We start from the raw sequence: 13,497 nt of genomic DNA on the forward strand, positions 1-13,497 counted from the left end.
GCCAATGCTCAAACCACTGAGCTATCCTGTAGTGGCACTAAATCTTGTATAAAAGGAGTCAAATAAGGTGTCTAAGACAAGGTTATGGTTTGCTGGTTATGATTATGCTATCTGTATGCATGTATCATTTTTGTATTTAAAGTTGTAAGTATTGGCTCTATACTGTCCGTATTTCAAACTTGTGCTATGCTTCTGGGTGACATCCCGGACACTTTGGTGTCAGCACTGCCTAGCCTGCTTGATGGCCCATTAAGGACCCATCAGCTATACAACTGACCCATTGAGAGAAGGCAGATACACCTTGTGACTCAGCAAGGCATGCAGGGACATGCCTATGGACAGAACTCTAAGGTTTGTCCATGCCATTTGCTGGGTAGCTTGTCTTTGGAACAAAGACAGCAGAGTCCACATGGCAAGAGACTATAAAAGGCTGCTGCATCTCATCCATCTTGTATTCAAGACTGCTTCTGACCTCTGGAGGAACTTTACTAGAAACTGAAGCTCTGAACAGACTGAAGGACCCATTCCAGCTGTGGATGTATTCCAGAGACTTGATTTGAACCTGCAGTTTATTCCATCACTGCTACAAGCCTGAACCAAGAACTTTGCCATTACTGTATGTAATTGATTCTATTTAACCAGTTTTAGCTCTCATCTATATTTCTTTCTTTTTATGAATAAACCTTTAGATTCTAAAGGATTGGCCACAGCGTGATTTGTGGGTAAGATCTGATTTATATATTGACCTGGGTCTGAGGCTTGGTCCTTTGGGATCAGGAGAACCTTTTCTCTTTTACTGGGGTATTGATTTTCATAACTATTTGTCCCCATAACAAGTGGCATTGGTGGTGATACTGGGAAACTGGAGTGTCTAAGGAAATTGCTTGTATGACTTAAGGTTAGCCAGTGGGGTGAGACTGAAGTCCTCTCTGTTTGGCTGGTTTGGTGTGCCTTAGAGGTGGAGAACCACCATCCTGGGGCTGTGACTGCCCTGCTCTAAGCAATTTCTCCTGAAATGGTACTCTCAGTTGTGTCCCACCAGAGGCAGCTTCTTTACACCCTCCATCACCCCTCCCCCCCGCTTAATTTTTCCAACAAGCACCTTCCTGCCACTCCTCACATTTGAGAGAAACTCCCCCTAAACATCCACAAAGCTACCTCAGCCTTCTTCAAATCCCTCCTTAAAACTCTCCTTTGTGTGATACTTACAAAAAAAACTTGACAACTGTTAGGCCTCTAGTGTGCTGAGACCACGCACCACTGACTATCATGCTGACTATACTCTCTTACTGTTTCCTTGTACTCCCTTGTATTTATCTTTTGTTTGACAACTCCACATACAGCAGCCAGCAATGCACACTGCTTTACCCCTCCCTCTACGGTCTCAAGGCAAAGGGTCACCTCTCCCCATATTGCAGCTTTGCACAACTGTTAAGTTTTGCCATTTTTGAAGCATTCTGTAGTGGGCTCTTCCGGAGACAGAATAGTAGATTGTAGTGCTTATGGTTTGTCTAATCATTCCAGAAACAGCTAATCCAAAATGTGAGAAAGTTTGATCTTGTGGGTAAGGCACTGGAATGGAACTCTGAAGATCTGGATCCACTTTCCTGTTTGATCTTGGGCACGTCATTTAGTATCTGTGCCTCAGTTCCCCACCTATAAAATGAGGATAGGATATTATTACTTTCTTTCTTCCACCCTTTGTCTTTCTTGCCTATTCAGTTTGTAGGCTCTCACTAGGTGTTTGTACAGCACATAGCATTTAGCACAATGGCACCCTGACATTAGTTGAGACTTGTGTACATAGATATACAGAGGTGTCGACTGCAAGCCCCAGCTTGATCTGAGTAGTCTGGTCATCGGCATCAAAGCATTACATAACAGGACTCAGACTCTACTGGCTTTGCCTCCATATCAAGGTGTAAAAGAGTGACTGTATTCTGCTCCATTTTATGTATAATAGTTACCCTTGGTTGGGTAAAAGCAGGATTGCTCCTTCTCTATCAATCTGGCTTAAACACCAGACTGCTCCTAGCCTGAGACAATCATTGCCTTATCTGTAGTTCGGGCTTGAGAAGTGATGAGGAAGAATTGCTTGCTTGTTTTTAACATAAATGTAGCCTGAGGCTAGAGACATGAGAGGCATGCCTACAGATCTATGTAATTGTTCAAGACAGACTTGGCAAGGAGAATATTTACAACTCCATTTAAGGTGACCAGCCAGCCCCTATCACAAGCTGCCAGGCATTCCTCAGACACAAGAGGAAAAATATCACTTAACATGGATTATAGAGCAGTCTCCTAGGGAAGGAGTGAAAGCTATTTAAAGTGAGCAAAGCCCTAGAGAATACAGCCTATACGGACACGCCTGCCCTACCCTCAGGGTCAGAGGTGTGGAGAGCACGACAAATTAGATGGCATTGGATGGGGGAGGGTTGTAGTTCTAACTCACTTTATTCTATGAGCACACTTTCATCAGAAGCAAAGCACTTGCTTCTTCCTTGTACTCTAGGGTGACCAGAGAGCAAGCCTGAAAAATCAGGACGGGGGCGCGGCGTGGGAGGAGGTAGTAACAGGCGCCTATATAAGACAAAGCCCTGAGTATCGAGACTGTCCCTATAAGATCGGGACCCTATTGTACTCCCAACAGAGCCTTCACATACAAGCCAACACCACCCGCTTCCTTCCCACTCCCTATCCATGACACACATTTTCCCCATATATACCCCATAGATTTTTTTCTCTACTGTAATGGGAAACACTTGTGGACCCATAGTAACTCCGAGATCAGAAGCTATAATTTAAGATTCAGGAAAAGGAGTCTCAAACCACATTTTCTTCTTTTCTACAGGCATTCCAAGAGACATTTGGGTACTGTAATGAACTGCGGGAAAGCAGTGAGCAGCAGCAACATTACCCCCTTGTGGCAGGAAGGCAATATGGAAACCAAGTAACACCCAGGAAGTCTAAAGGGAACCTAGAAGGATGGGATGTTTCTTTGCAGATCTCAAGGCATAAAGGACATTTGCAGACAGGAATCTGAATGTTGCTGAGGGGAATGCAGAACACATGGGAATTGGAGATATGGGCAGAAGGGTCAGTACTGTCAAGTCAGCACAAGACTCTCTCTAACTTGTTCCCACACCATCTCGTCCCCCAATCCTGCTCCTGAGCTCTGCACAGCACTGCCAGAAGCAGCAGACAGAACTTAGGTGGGTTTGACTTCATCTCCCATCAGGAACATGAAAAGCATTCACAGCTGTCCCATAGAAAGGGAAAGACACACATGGGCAAAACACTTGTGGGGAGTTCAGGCAGTTAATGCACTGAATTTCATGTTCATATTTACGAGCAGCACTGGTGCCACAATCCAGACCACAGCCACTTGGGGGAGGGATAGCTCAGTGGTTTGAGCATTGGCCTGCTAAACCCAGGGTTATTATGAGTTCAATCCTTGAGGGGGCCACTTAGGGATCTGGGGCAAAAATCTGTCTGGGGATTGGTCCCGCTCTGAGCAGGGGGTTGGACTAGATGACCTCCTGAGGTCCCTTCCAACCCTGATATTCTATGAATTCTATGAGAGGACAAAATCTTACCCAAAACCCAGGTGGATTGGTTTAAATCAGTGTTTTAAACCACCAATTTTAATCATGACATAAATCAGCAAGCAGGAAACCTTGATTTAAATAATCAATTGTAATCTTATTTTGCATATGTACTTTAGTTTCCTAAAGAAAATTCATTCTAATTGGTTGGTATTATTTGGTATTTCTTTTTGTGAACCAGTAGGCTATGCTATATTTATACACACTTATAAGTAATTATACAGCTTAATATACGCTTATTCACATTCTTACATTTTACATATTTTATGTTAGAAAATGGTGAATGACGTATTTCTAATTTACTACATTATTATTGTCTTTTTTATTTGTGATCAGTGTCAAGCCGTAATTGGAAATTTGAATTCAATAAAAAATGCACAAAAGCAGCATTCTCAAGTTGTTTATTAGTTAAACAAAACTACCTTAAATGTGCTGATCTAGAAGAAAAATATCTATCAAAACATGTTTTGTATTTAAAATGAACTGTTTAAACAAAGGAAGTACAGTAGAACCCCGTTTATCCGAACCTCCATTACCCAGCTCTCTAAATTAACTGAACCAAGCTGACAGCTGAAGCCCTGCCACGTAGGGCTGAAGCTCTTTGCATATTCTCCAGATTATCTGGATTTTTGATTATGCAATCTGGTCCCAGTCCCAATTAGATCAGATAAATGGGGTTCCACTGTATTATCTGTAGTCAGTGAAACGAACTGACTGTTTTTGGTTATCATGTTCTTCAAAATTTAGAATTAGTAGGTCTTATACTCTCGCACCTTGCGTTTATTAAGACTGGAAGAGGAAAACAACCTTCCCTGCTTCAACTGGCAATTAATTGGTTTCTCAACTTTGAATGAGCTAGTCATTGAACTGAACTAGTTGAAGAAAATACTCTGCACTTGCAAAAGAAGCTACTGGGTCAAATGCTGGTTTAGCACTTCAACAAACTGGTTCCAGGTTTTTAGCCAGTGACTTCCACTAGTTCAGTAGTTTGACTTTCTTTAAAACTTCAGCAAATATGAACTGCTTGAATATTTTTAAATTTAATTTTAATGATTTCAGTATAAATTTAACTGTAGACCCTAACAGAGTGCCATTTTCAAATAGGTTTATTTTTTAAAAGATGAATTTTCAAAAAATCCAATTTTTAATTTATTTTATCCAGCCTGTCTAGATCATCCCTCCCACACACACACTTTCCAGAGTCTGCCTACAGTTGCAGTTATCTTCATACACACAATGTCCACAGATAAAAGCAAGTCTCTCCCTCCCACCTCAATCTGGTCAACTCTGCAGTCTAAGCAGGTGGATTATTTTACACAAGAGCGCTGAGGTGTCACATATTGCTGGCTTCTTTAACACACAAACCCAGATAACAAGCCTCAGGAATAGCTGGAAGGAGGCTGAATAGATCGCACCCAGGGCACAAACCATCCCAGTATGTGGCTGAACCTTTATCTGGGTCAGTGAGACTGCTAGGGGGTTAGATAGATTTGACAACTCATTTTTCCTCATAGCATCTCTTATTTTCTCTTTCTATAATCTCCAGTCTAATGGCCCTTCCATCTCCCTACTCGCCAAACCGAACAGCTGAGTGAGGGAAAACTTATGCTCCCTCTTCTAACACAGGGAAAGGAATTAGTTATGCCAAGGTCTGAGGGAGCATGAATATCAGGAATGGAGGGAAAAAATTTGGGCTGAATAACAGACCCAAGTTTTTTAATGGTAGGATCTAGACAATGAAAAAAAAAGTTTCCTCTTGGGCCTGGTCTACACTATAGAATTAGGTTGACATAAGGCAGCTTATGTCAACCGAAGTCTATCAGTGTCCACACTATAGCCTTGCTCCCACTGAAGTAAGTGCCCTACTACACTGACATAACTCCACCTCCACCTCCACCAGAGGTGTAGACCTTACGTGTAGGTAGGGCGATGCAGTGTCCATATAGACACTGTGGGTTACTTACATTGGTGGTTGGCTGTCATTCTTGTCAATTTCACAGCTCCAGCCTGGCTCACAGCTCAGGCTGTCATCCTGGGGTAGGTGAGGGGCTCCCCACTACAAGCCAAGTTGGGCTTCCCCCGGGCTCCCAGCTGGGTTGCCCCCAGGCTCCCTGCCTAAACCAAGCCTCCCCTCTGGACTCCTGGAGGTGGCAAGGGTAGCCGAGAGTCCGAGGTGGCAGTCGGGCTCTCAGCAGGTTGCTGTGCATGGAGTTTAGAACCTGGTTCTCAGCCCCCCATACCGCCCCTCTTAAGTCAGTGGAAGTGCTTCGGGTGAGGAGAAACACCATTGCCAGAAGGAGGGTAGTATGGACATGAACCACCACAGTAATTACTGCCAGTAGCTATAAAGTTGACCTAACATAGGTCGACTTAAGTTTGTAGTGTAGACACGCCCATGGAAGGGATAAAGCACCAACACGGGAATCAAGGAGTCATTTCAAACTGGACAGGCTGGCTCAGGTCATTGGTAATGGGATAAAGTGCCTCTTTCATCTATAGATAGCTAGTCCAAATCCAGCCAAGACAGGTAAACCACTGTCAGACTTATGATGGTTGGTCATGTGAGGAGTAGCCAGGGACTGAATGAGCCATGGAGACTGAGGGGTTTTTTTGTTTGTTTTTTTACTCTTCTTAGGAGTGGTCTCACTGGGTCAGGTTTGAGGCAAAATGGTAGGGGACAGCACATGGCAGAAGCTTTTCCTAGAACAGATGCAGCAGGGCAAGCAGATTCTGGCCTCGGAGGTCATCAAGCCAGCACCTTACACCAGCACTAAATTCACATGAAAATCTTTAAACAAAACTATAATATACAAAACTCTGAATACGAGACCAAAAGGGGCATTTCAGTACAGCCAAAGGTTTACCAGATTCAAAGAAGGATTAGACAATTATATAAACAGCTAGATCATCAATTACATCAAACAAAGAAATAAGGGGGAATATAAACCCTTTTAATTCAGGGAATAAAAACCAACCACTAACTGATGAGGAGGGCCCTACCAAATTCACAGTCCATTTTGATCAATATCATGGTCATAAGATGTTTAAAAAAATTATAAAATTTCATGATTTCAGCTATTTAAAAATTTCATGGTGTTGTAATTTTAGGGGTCCTGACTCAAAGGAGTTGGGGGCGCATCACAATGTTATTGTAGGGGGTTGCAGTACTGCTACCCTGATTTCTGCGCTGCTGCTGGCGGTGGTGCTGCCTTCAGAGCTGGACAGCTGGAGAGCGATGGCTGCTGGCCGGAAGCCCAGCTCTGAAGGCAGAGCCACCGTCAGCAGCATCACAGAAGTAAGGATGGCATGGTATGGTATTGCCGCCCTTACTTCTGTGCTGCTTCCTGCAGAGCTGGGCCCTCAGTCAGCAGCCGCCACTCTGGCTACCTAGCTCTAAAGACAGCAGTGCAAAAGTAAGGATGGCATGGTATGGTATTGCAACCCTTACTTCTGCATTGCTGCTGGCGGGGCGCTGCCCTCAGTGCTGGGTGCCCGGCCAACAGCTGTCACTCTCCGGCTGCCCGTCTCTGAAAGCAGCGCAGAGGTAAGGTTGGCAATATCACAATCCCCCTAAAATAACTTTCTGATCCCCCCTGCAACTCCCTTTTGGGTCAGGACCCCCAATTTCAGAAACGCTGGTTTCCCCCGTGAAATCTGTACAGTATAGGGTAAAAGCATACAAAAGACCAGATTTCATGGGGGGAGACCAGATTTCATGGTCCGTGACACGTTTTTCATGGCCTTGAATTTGGTAGGGCCCTCCTGATGGGGGTTAGGAAGAAACTTCCATAATAGTCCACTCCAGGGATTTCATGCACTGTTCTCTGAAAAAATTGGTACTGGCAACTCTCAGGGACAGGCTATTGGGCTAGATGCCAATCCACTATTGCACTATTGCAGTTCCTAGGTAACAATCCTTAATTGGCCAGTCTGATAGGGATGGCTTGAACAGAATTTTATCTGACTTTTCAGGTCACTAGAACTATAGACAAAACAGGCTAATCTTGAGGGTTATCAGGAAGTTAAAATAGAACGCATCTGTGTCTCAATTATTTTCCCCTTCATTCAGATTTTGCCAACAGCCTCCTTTATCACTTGATGCAGTAACAAAGTTCACATGTCAGCATTCAGATACTTCTAAGACTCCCACCACCTTGATATCCAAGACAGGTAGAGAAAATACCTAGTGGAAGTACATATGACAAATATATCATCTATAAGATGCACTGACCTGGAGAATAGTTGAGAAACTGAAGCCCAAATTTCACCCACTACTGTTTAGGACAGTCAATGACTCTCTCTCTCTCTAATCCCCCCTCCAGAATTTTTTTCCCCCTCCCAAATTCTTTTACCATTGGGCTCATCACACAGCAGCTAAAAGTGCAGATCTGAACCCTGACAGAAGGCCCCATCAACTCGCTTGGAAAGTGAAAGCTAAATGCAGCAGTCAGGCTGCCTGTCCTGTCATCATACCAAGCCAAGTGAGAGAGCCAATACACTTTGCTAAATAGAGTTCTCAGTGACGTGTCCCTGTTAACAAATGATGCCAGAGCTGTCAGTCAGGGAAAACCTCATTAGATGCTTATTAATGTCCTCATTATTAGCCCAAATTAATTAGTCCAGCACCATCAGAAAAAGCAGAACGCTTCACTCCCCACCTGGCATAAAGGCAGCAACACAACCCAGAAAGGGTCAATCTTCATTAATTACTCATTAACTTCTTTGACCCTCTGCAGCAACGACTTCCCTAGCAAGTTACTTCTGTGCCAGACAAGCCAGGTCAAGGAAATCAATCCCACCCACAGATGGTGAATGAAACACACACCACCTTCTGGTCCTGCTTTATCCTAGGTTTCCAGACAAACTGCATATAGAACTCTACTGCCCAACAGTGACAGCTGCTGGGGAAACAAGGAAGTGAACAAGATTATGAGACACCAACTAGCTAGATAGCACAGGGATTTCTTCTAGCCCTAATTTGCACCTTGATACTTTAATGAAACGGGGCTTAGAATTCAGTTATGAAAAACCTGCATTAGTGCTCCCTGTTCTTGGGCTCTGGTGCTCACCAGACCTGAGAGCATGGAGGTAGGGAGGTTGGCTGGGGGTCCATCCTATGCCAGGGAAGGGTAAATCAGTGGGTGAGCATTAGCTGGCTTGCCATTGTTCTGAAAAGGAATATATTTGTAAAGTTTAGAATAGTGAATGGGTGCGGGGGTGTTTGTAGGATGCCCACCCCACTCTGGGGTTACCTTTTTTTTGGGTAACGAGATTTTATGACACTTCCCTGACTTAAGAACAGCCAAATGAGCTTGTTCCAGCCTAACTGCATGTAGCATTTAATGCTGATTTATACTCATGGTTCAGCCAATCGAGCACTCTGGCCCCATTGTTTTATGGTTCACTTTCACTTCCTGATAGGTGTGAATGAACCCACAAGAAAAGTCCTGAAGGAGAAAGAGTCTTATGGCAGATGCAGGAGACAGGGACTTACAAGAAAGCACAGTACCTAGTATGGCTTCTTAGCAGTGTCTTCAAACAGGAGCTCTGCCAGGGCTCCTTGCCATAGGAATCCCATGGAACGAATTCCAAAGCAAGCCCAAGCATTAGACTGCTTGCTCCAAATTCATTTACCTTGGCAAGAAGCATCTGTTTGCACAGGTGAATGATTGACTGCGTGACTGACTGTGCACAGCTGCTACAGCCACAGCGCAGCAGTAACAACCATCTGTGACAGCTAAAACGGCCCATATTGAAGCACAGGAATCAGAGATGAAAAAAAAAGACTTTTGAGGTCACAACTAATCCACCCCCTGGGAACCAGAGCAGGATTGCTCTCTGTGGTGTACGCTCCAGTGCAGTTTTAAGTGACACTTTAGATGGCTCAAAACCCCTCCCCTTGGACTATATAACAGTCTATGATGTCTCCTAGCCAGAGTGTTCTGAGTGCCCCCCCCCCCCCTTTTTTTTTTTTTTTTTTTTTTTTTTTAATTTCACCTTGTTACTTCTACTGAGACAACACTGAATTGGCCCAGAGAACAGAAACTAAGATAGATAGTTGTACAGTGGAGAAATTAAGAGAGGGGAATTATTTTGCCAAGAAAGGAGATGAGTAAAACACACTTGAGTGTCAGTTATAATGTTGTAACTGAAACTAATCAATCCCCCCCTTCTTTCTCCTCTTTCCTATAATACGAGACCAGAGGGTATTTACTTAAAATCATTGCCCAGTAAATTTAAGACCAAGAAAGGAAGTAATCATCACCATCATGCAGTCATCTTGTGGGAGTCACTCATACAGACAGTGAAAAACTGGAGCAGGGATTTAGAAAGAGCAGAATAATTTCATCACCACTACCACCTGCTATAGAAATAAATAATTGAGATAATCAAAGCTCCTGCTTCTGAGAATAAGCGGATTACCTGCTGATTACCTGAGAGAAGGAAAAGAAGAGAATTTCCTTCCATCAAACACCCCTATGAACAATACTGCTCAGCTGGTTACATGTATCAAAGTAGGAGATTTCACCTTCCTCTAAAGGCATCAGGCAATAGCCATTGTCGCAGAAAGGATTAGACAAACTTCCTCTGAAGTGGCCGGTACAAGCCATTGACAGACAAGTTGCCAAACTAGACAGACCATCAGCCTGACTCAATATGGCAACTCCTATGTAATATATCAGAGTGGCTGGACTAAATATGAGCCAGCCCAGACAGCGTTTGAAGTGCAGATTCAATTGAGCTGCTCTGCTCCACTTGCCACATCTGAAGTCTCTAAGAAACTCACTTTCTAGTACTGCACATACTAAATTTGGGGGTGATTAAGATGACTCTCTTATCCAGAGCATAGATATACTCTCAGGCTGAGCTCTGAATGCCAGATTCAGCATAATGGGCTCTCTGTAAAGACTCAGGCTCTGAAAATGTTTTTCAGTCACCTACCTGCTCAATGCCACAAGAAGAAGTGTTTCTCATGGTACGAATATGAAATGCATTGGTTTAATAAAGGCCATGTATTCAAAACCAGACTGGAAGTGCAGTCCTTCCCCTTTAAGATAAGATAGGCCACTGCACAGCCCACCCTGATGTAGCTCCAAGATGAAGTTCCTTCACCTTCCTACCCCAGTGGTTGCAGTCTCTGGGCCACTCTTCGCAGGACACACTATTCTGAGGAAATAAACCATCAATGCTGTTGCTCATGATTGCTCTGTGCCAATCCTCAGGGTGAGCATTGCCTATGCTGCAGTCACCATAGTATATCGGTTGAATGCTGTAAAGTGGACATTGCAGTACACTCCATGCCCAGACATGCCAATAGTGTCTCAGTCAGACCACTCCCGAGAGCAGAGTTTGCCCCATAGAATTACTATTCAATATCCTCTCTCCCCCTACTCCACCCTCTGGACAGTCCATCTTCCCTTTAATGGGCAGGGTCTCTTCCCTCATCCCTCCCTACAGACACACCTTCAGAAGTTACCTCTGATACAGCAATAATGCCTACTGAAGATTGGGGGGGAGGGGGATAGTTCATCTTTGATATCACAGAGGGCCAAAGAAATGAAAGGGTCTACTCTGGAAGCACCTGGCAGCTCAGACTAGATGGGAAGGGTTTAACAACAGACTGAAGAGGAAGGCAATGGAAAAAATGTGTCTTACCTCCTGAGCGAATCCTCCTCTGAACTTTCCTCAGGCATTTCCTGGCTTAAGGCCTCCTGTGATACATTCCCAGGTCTGCTCGAAGCTGACTGGCTGTAAACTCTCTCCCAGTGCCCTGTCTCCTGGTTAAAGACCACTCCCACGGTCCTTTCCTCCTGCGAGTTGGAAGAGCTTCCCAGCTGCAGCCTGCTAGAGGTAGGAGCTCTGCCCTCGGTTCTCTCTGCAGGCTGCACCTGGCTGCTGCTTGGTGGCACGCCATCAAATGTGCTTTGGACCTGCCCCGATGGATAACTGGGTGTGCTTCTTTCCCAGCGTAGTGTGTCATTGTTAAAGGTCAGCAGATTGTGACAGGCGCGACAGCGGTTCAGGTGGCCCCGAGACAAATTGGAATTGTTTTCACTGCTATGTGGAGTCTGCTGGTGGGAGGGACCCGGCCTATCAGGCTCAATGTTGTTGTTAAGCATTTCTTGAGCCTGTTGCGACTGGCTGGGCTCCCCACTAATCCCTTGATCTAGTTCTTGAAGTCGGTCGTATTCCAAGAAGAACCGTCTCAAGTCGCATTGGAGCTCGTTGCGGATGCTGGCTGGATTGCTTGGGCCAGCACTACCGCTGCTGTCTGCTTCAGCCCCTGGTGCCAGGAAGCCCCTCCCTTCTGTAGCAGATGTGTACACAGAGGACTGGGAACCTCCCTCCTGCTGTCTGAGCACTGACAGCAAACTCACTGAAGAGGCACTGGTTCTAGGTGGCGGCATGGCTTCCAACTCCGAGCGAGAGCCCATGTTCAGCACTGTTCTAGTCCAGTCAGACCCTCCTAAACCAGATGCCATCTCTCTTGCAGACTGGTACCTGGAGGGATGGCCTGACAAGGGCCCACTGAGGGATCTGCGAGTTGGGCCCAGGCTAAGGTTGCGTAGGGTGTTGCCAGCAGTGCTGCTCTGAACAGTGCTGAAAGCAGAAGGCCTGTTAAGCAGACCCTGTTCCTGCTGCGCTGTGGATGCCTGATCTGGGGGTTGGTATGGCTCTGTCTGCACAGAGGAAAAGGAAGTGCCAGTGGCCCCAGAGGAAGTGGAGGGGGCATTTTCCTGATGCGGGAAGAGAGAAGAAGGAAGTCTTGCACTAGAGCATCGACTGCAAAGGCACAACATCCCCAGGTGCTGACAGCACTCTGTTGTGGGGTAACTGACACGCTCACGGAGCCTGGTGTAGGCCGCTGCTCTGGTGTTCTCGCTGGCCGGAGGCAGTGGTGGAGGTGGTGGGGGTGGTGGAGGTGGTGGGGATGGGGTGGCAGAATCTTGCACAGTGTTTTGCTCTCCCACCTGGATGCCAGAGGAGCGCGAGGACAGCATGTGCAGGAAGTTGTGGAGGAGGGGCGTACGCCTCACAGGCTGAGACTGGAGAATAGAGCGCTGGCGATAATGTGGTATATCTGTGCTATCCACTGGGATCTCCACCTCTTCGTCACTCTGCAAAGGAAATCACCAGAGCTCAGTCACCTCACAGCAGAACCCTACACTAGTGTTAAAGGGGACAGGTGTTAAAAGCCCATAGATAGGCATAAAAAAAAAAAAAAAAAAAAAAAAAACACTATATGTTGGGGGTGGGGGGGAAGACATGGAAAATTACAATAGGATCATAAGAGCAACAAGAGGGAAATCAGTAGGGGGAATCTATTCAACATCTTAGATGTCTATACACAAATGCAAGCAGTACGGGGAATAAACAGGAAGAACTGGAAGTATTAGTAAATAAGCTAAATTAAGACTTAATTGAGTAAACTGGGGACAGTTAATGGGGTAAATTTCATGAGTGGAATATTGAATAGAGGGGTATAGCCTGTTCAAGAAGAACCAGCAGGGGGAAAAAGGAGGAAGTGTTGCAGTATACATCACAAATATATACATTTGTTCTGAGGTCCAGAAGGAGGTGAGAGGCAGATCATTTGAAAGTCTCTGAGTGAGGGGGACAGCGGGGGGAATAAAGGGTAACATAATGGTAAGCGGACTGCAGACCACCAAATCAAGAGGAGTAGGTGGATAAGGTATTTCTAGAATAACAGAAATATCCAAAATACAAGACTTGGTAGTAATGGGGGACTTTAACATCACAAAGAGCTGTTTGAAAACTAATATGGAAAAACACAGTATTTCCAGTAAGTTCTTGGAATGTACCAGGGACAACTTCTTGTTTCAGAAAGTGGAGGAAGTAACCAAGAGAACAGCCAATTTAGACTTGATTC

At 45.1% G+C, this 13,497-nt stretch overlaps 1 protein-coding gene across 2 annotated transcripts in view; it reads right to left on the reverse strand.

The window, feature by feature from the left end:
- AMBRA1 (autophagy and beclin 1 regulator 1) overlaps window positions 1–13,497 on the reverse strand; it is a 196,217-nt gene that overhangs the window by 151,707 nt on the left and 31,013 nt on the right. For both annotated transcript variants that reach the window (XM_054026730.1, XM_054026728.1), the window contains exon 7: window positions 11,262–12,724. In XM_054026730.1, coding sequence (XP_053882705.1) covers window positions 11,262–12,724 — 1,463 coding nt within the window. The remainder of the gene's footprint in view (window positions 1–11,261; window positions 12,725–13,497) is intronic.

Source organism: Malaclemys terrapin, chromosome 4 (genome assembly GCF_027887155.1).
Source record: "Malaclemys terrapin pileata isolate rMalTer1 chromosome 4, rMalTer1.hap1, whole genome shotgun sequence".
In the NCBI taxonomy this organism is placed as follows: domain Eukaryota; kingdom Metazoa; phylum Chordata; order Testudines; family Emydidae; genus Malaclemys; species Malaclemys terrapin.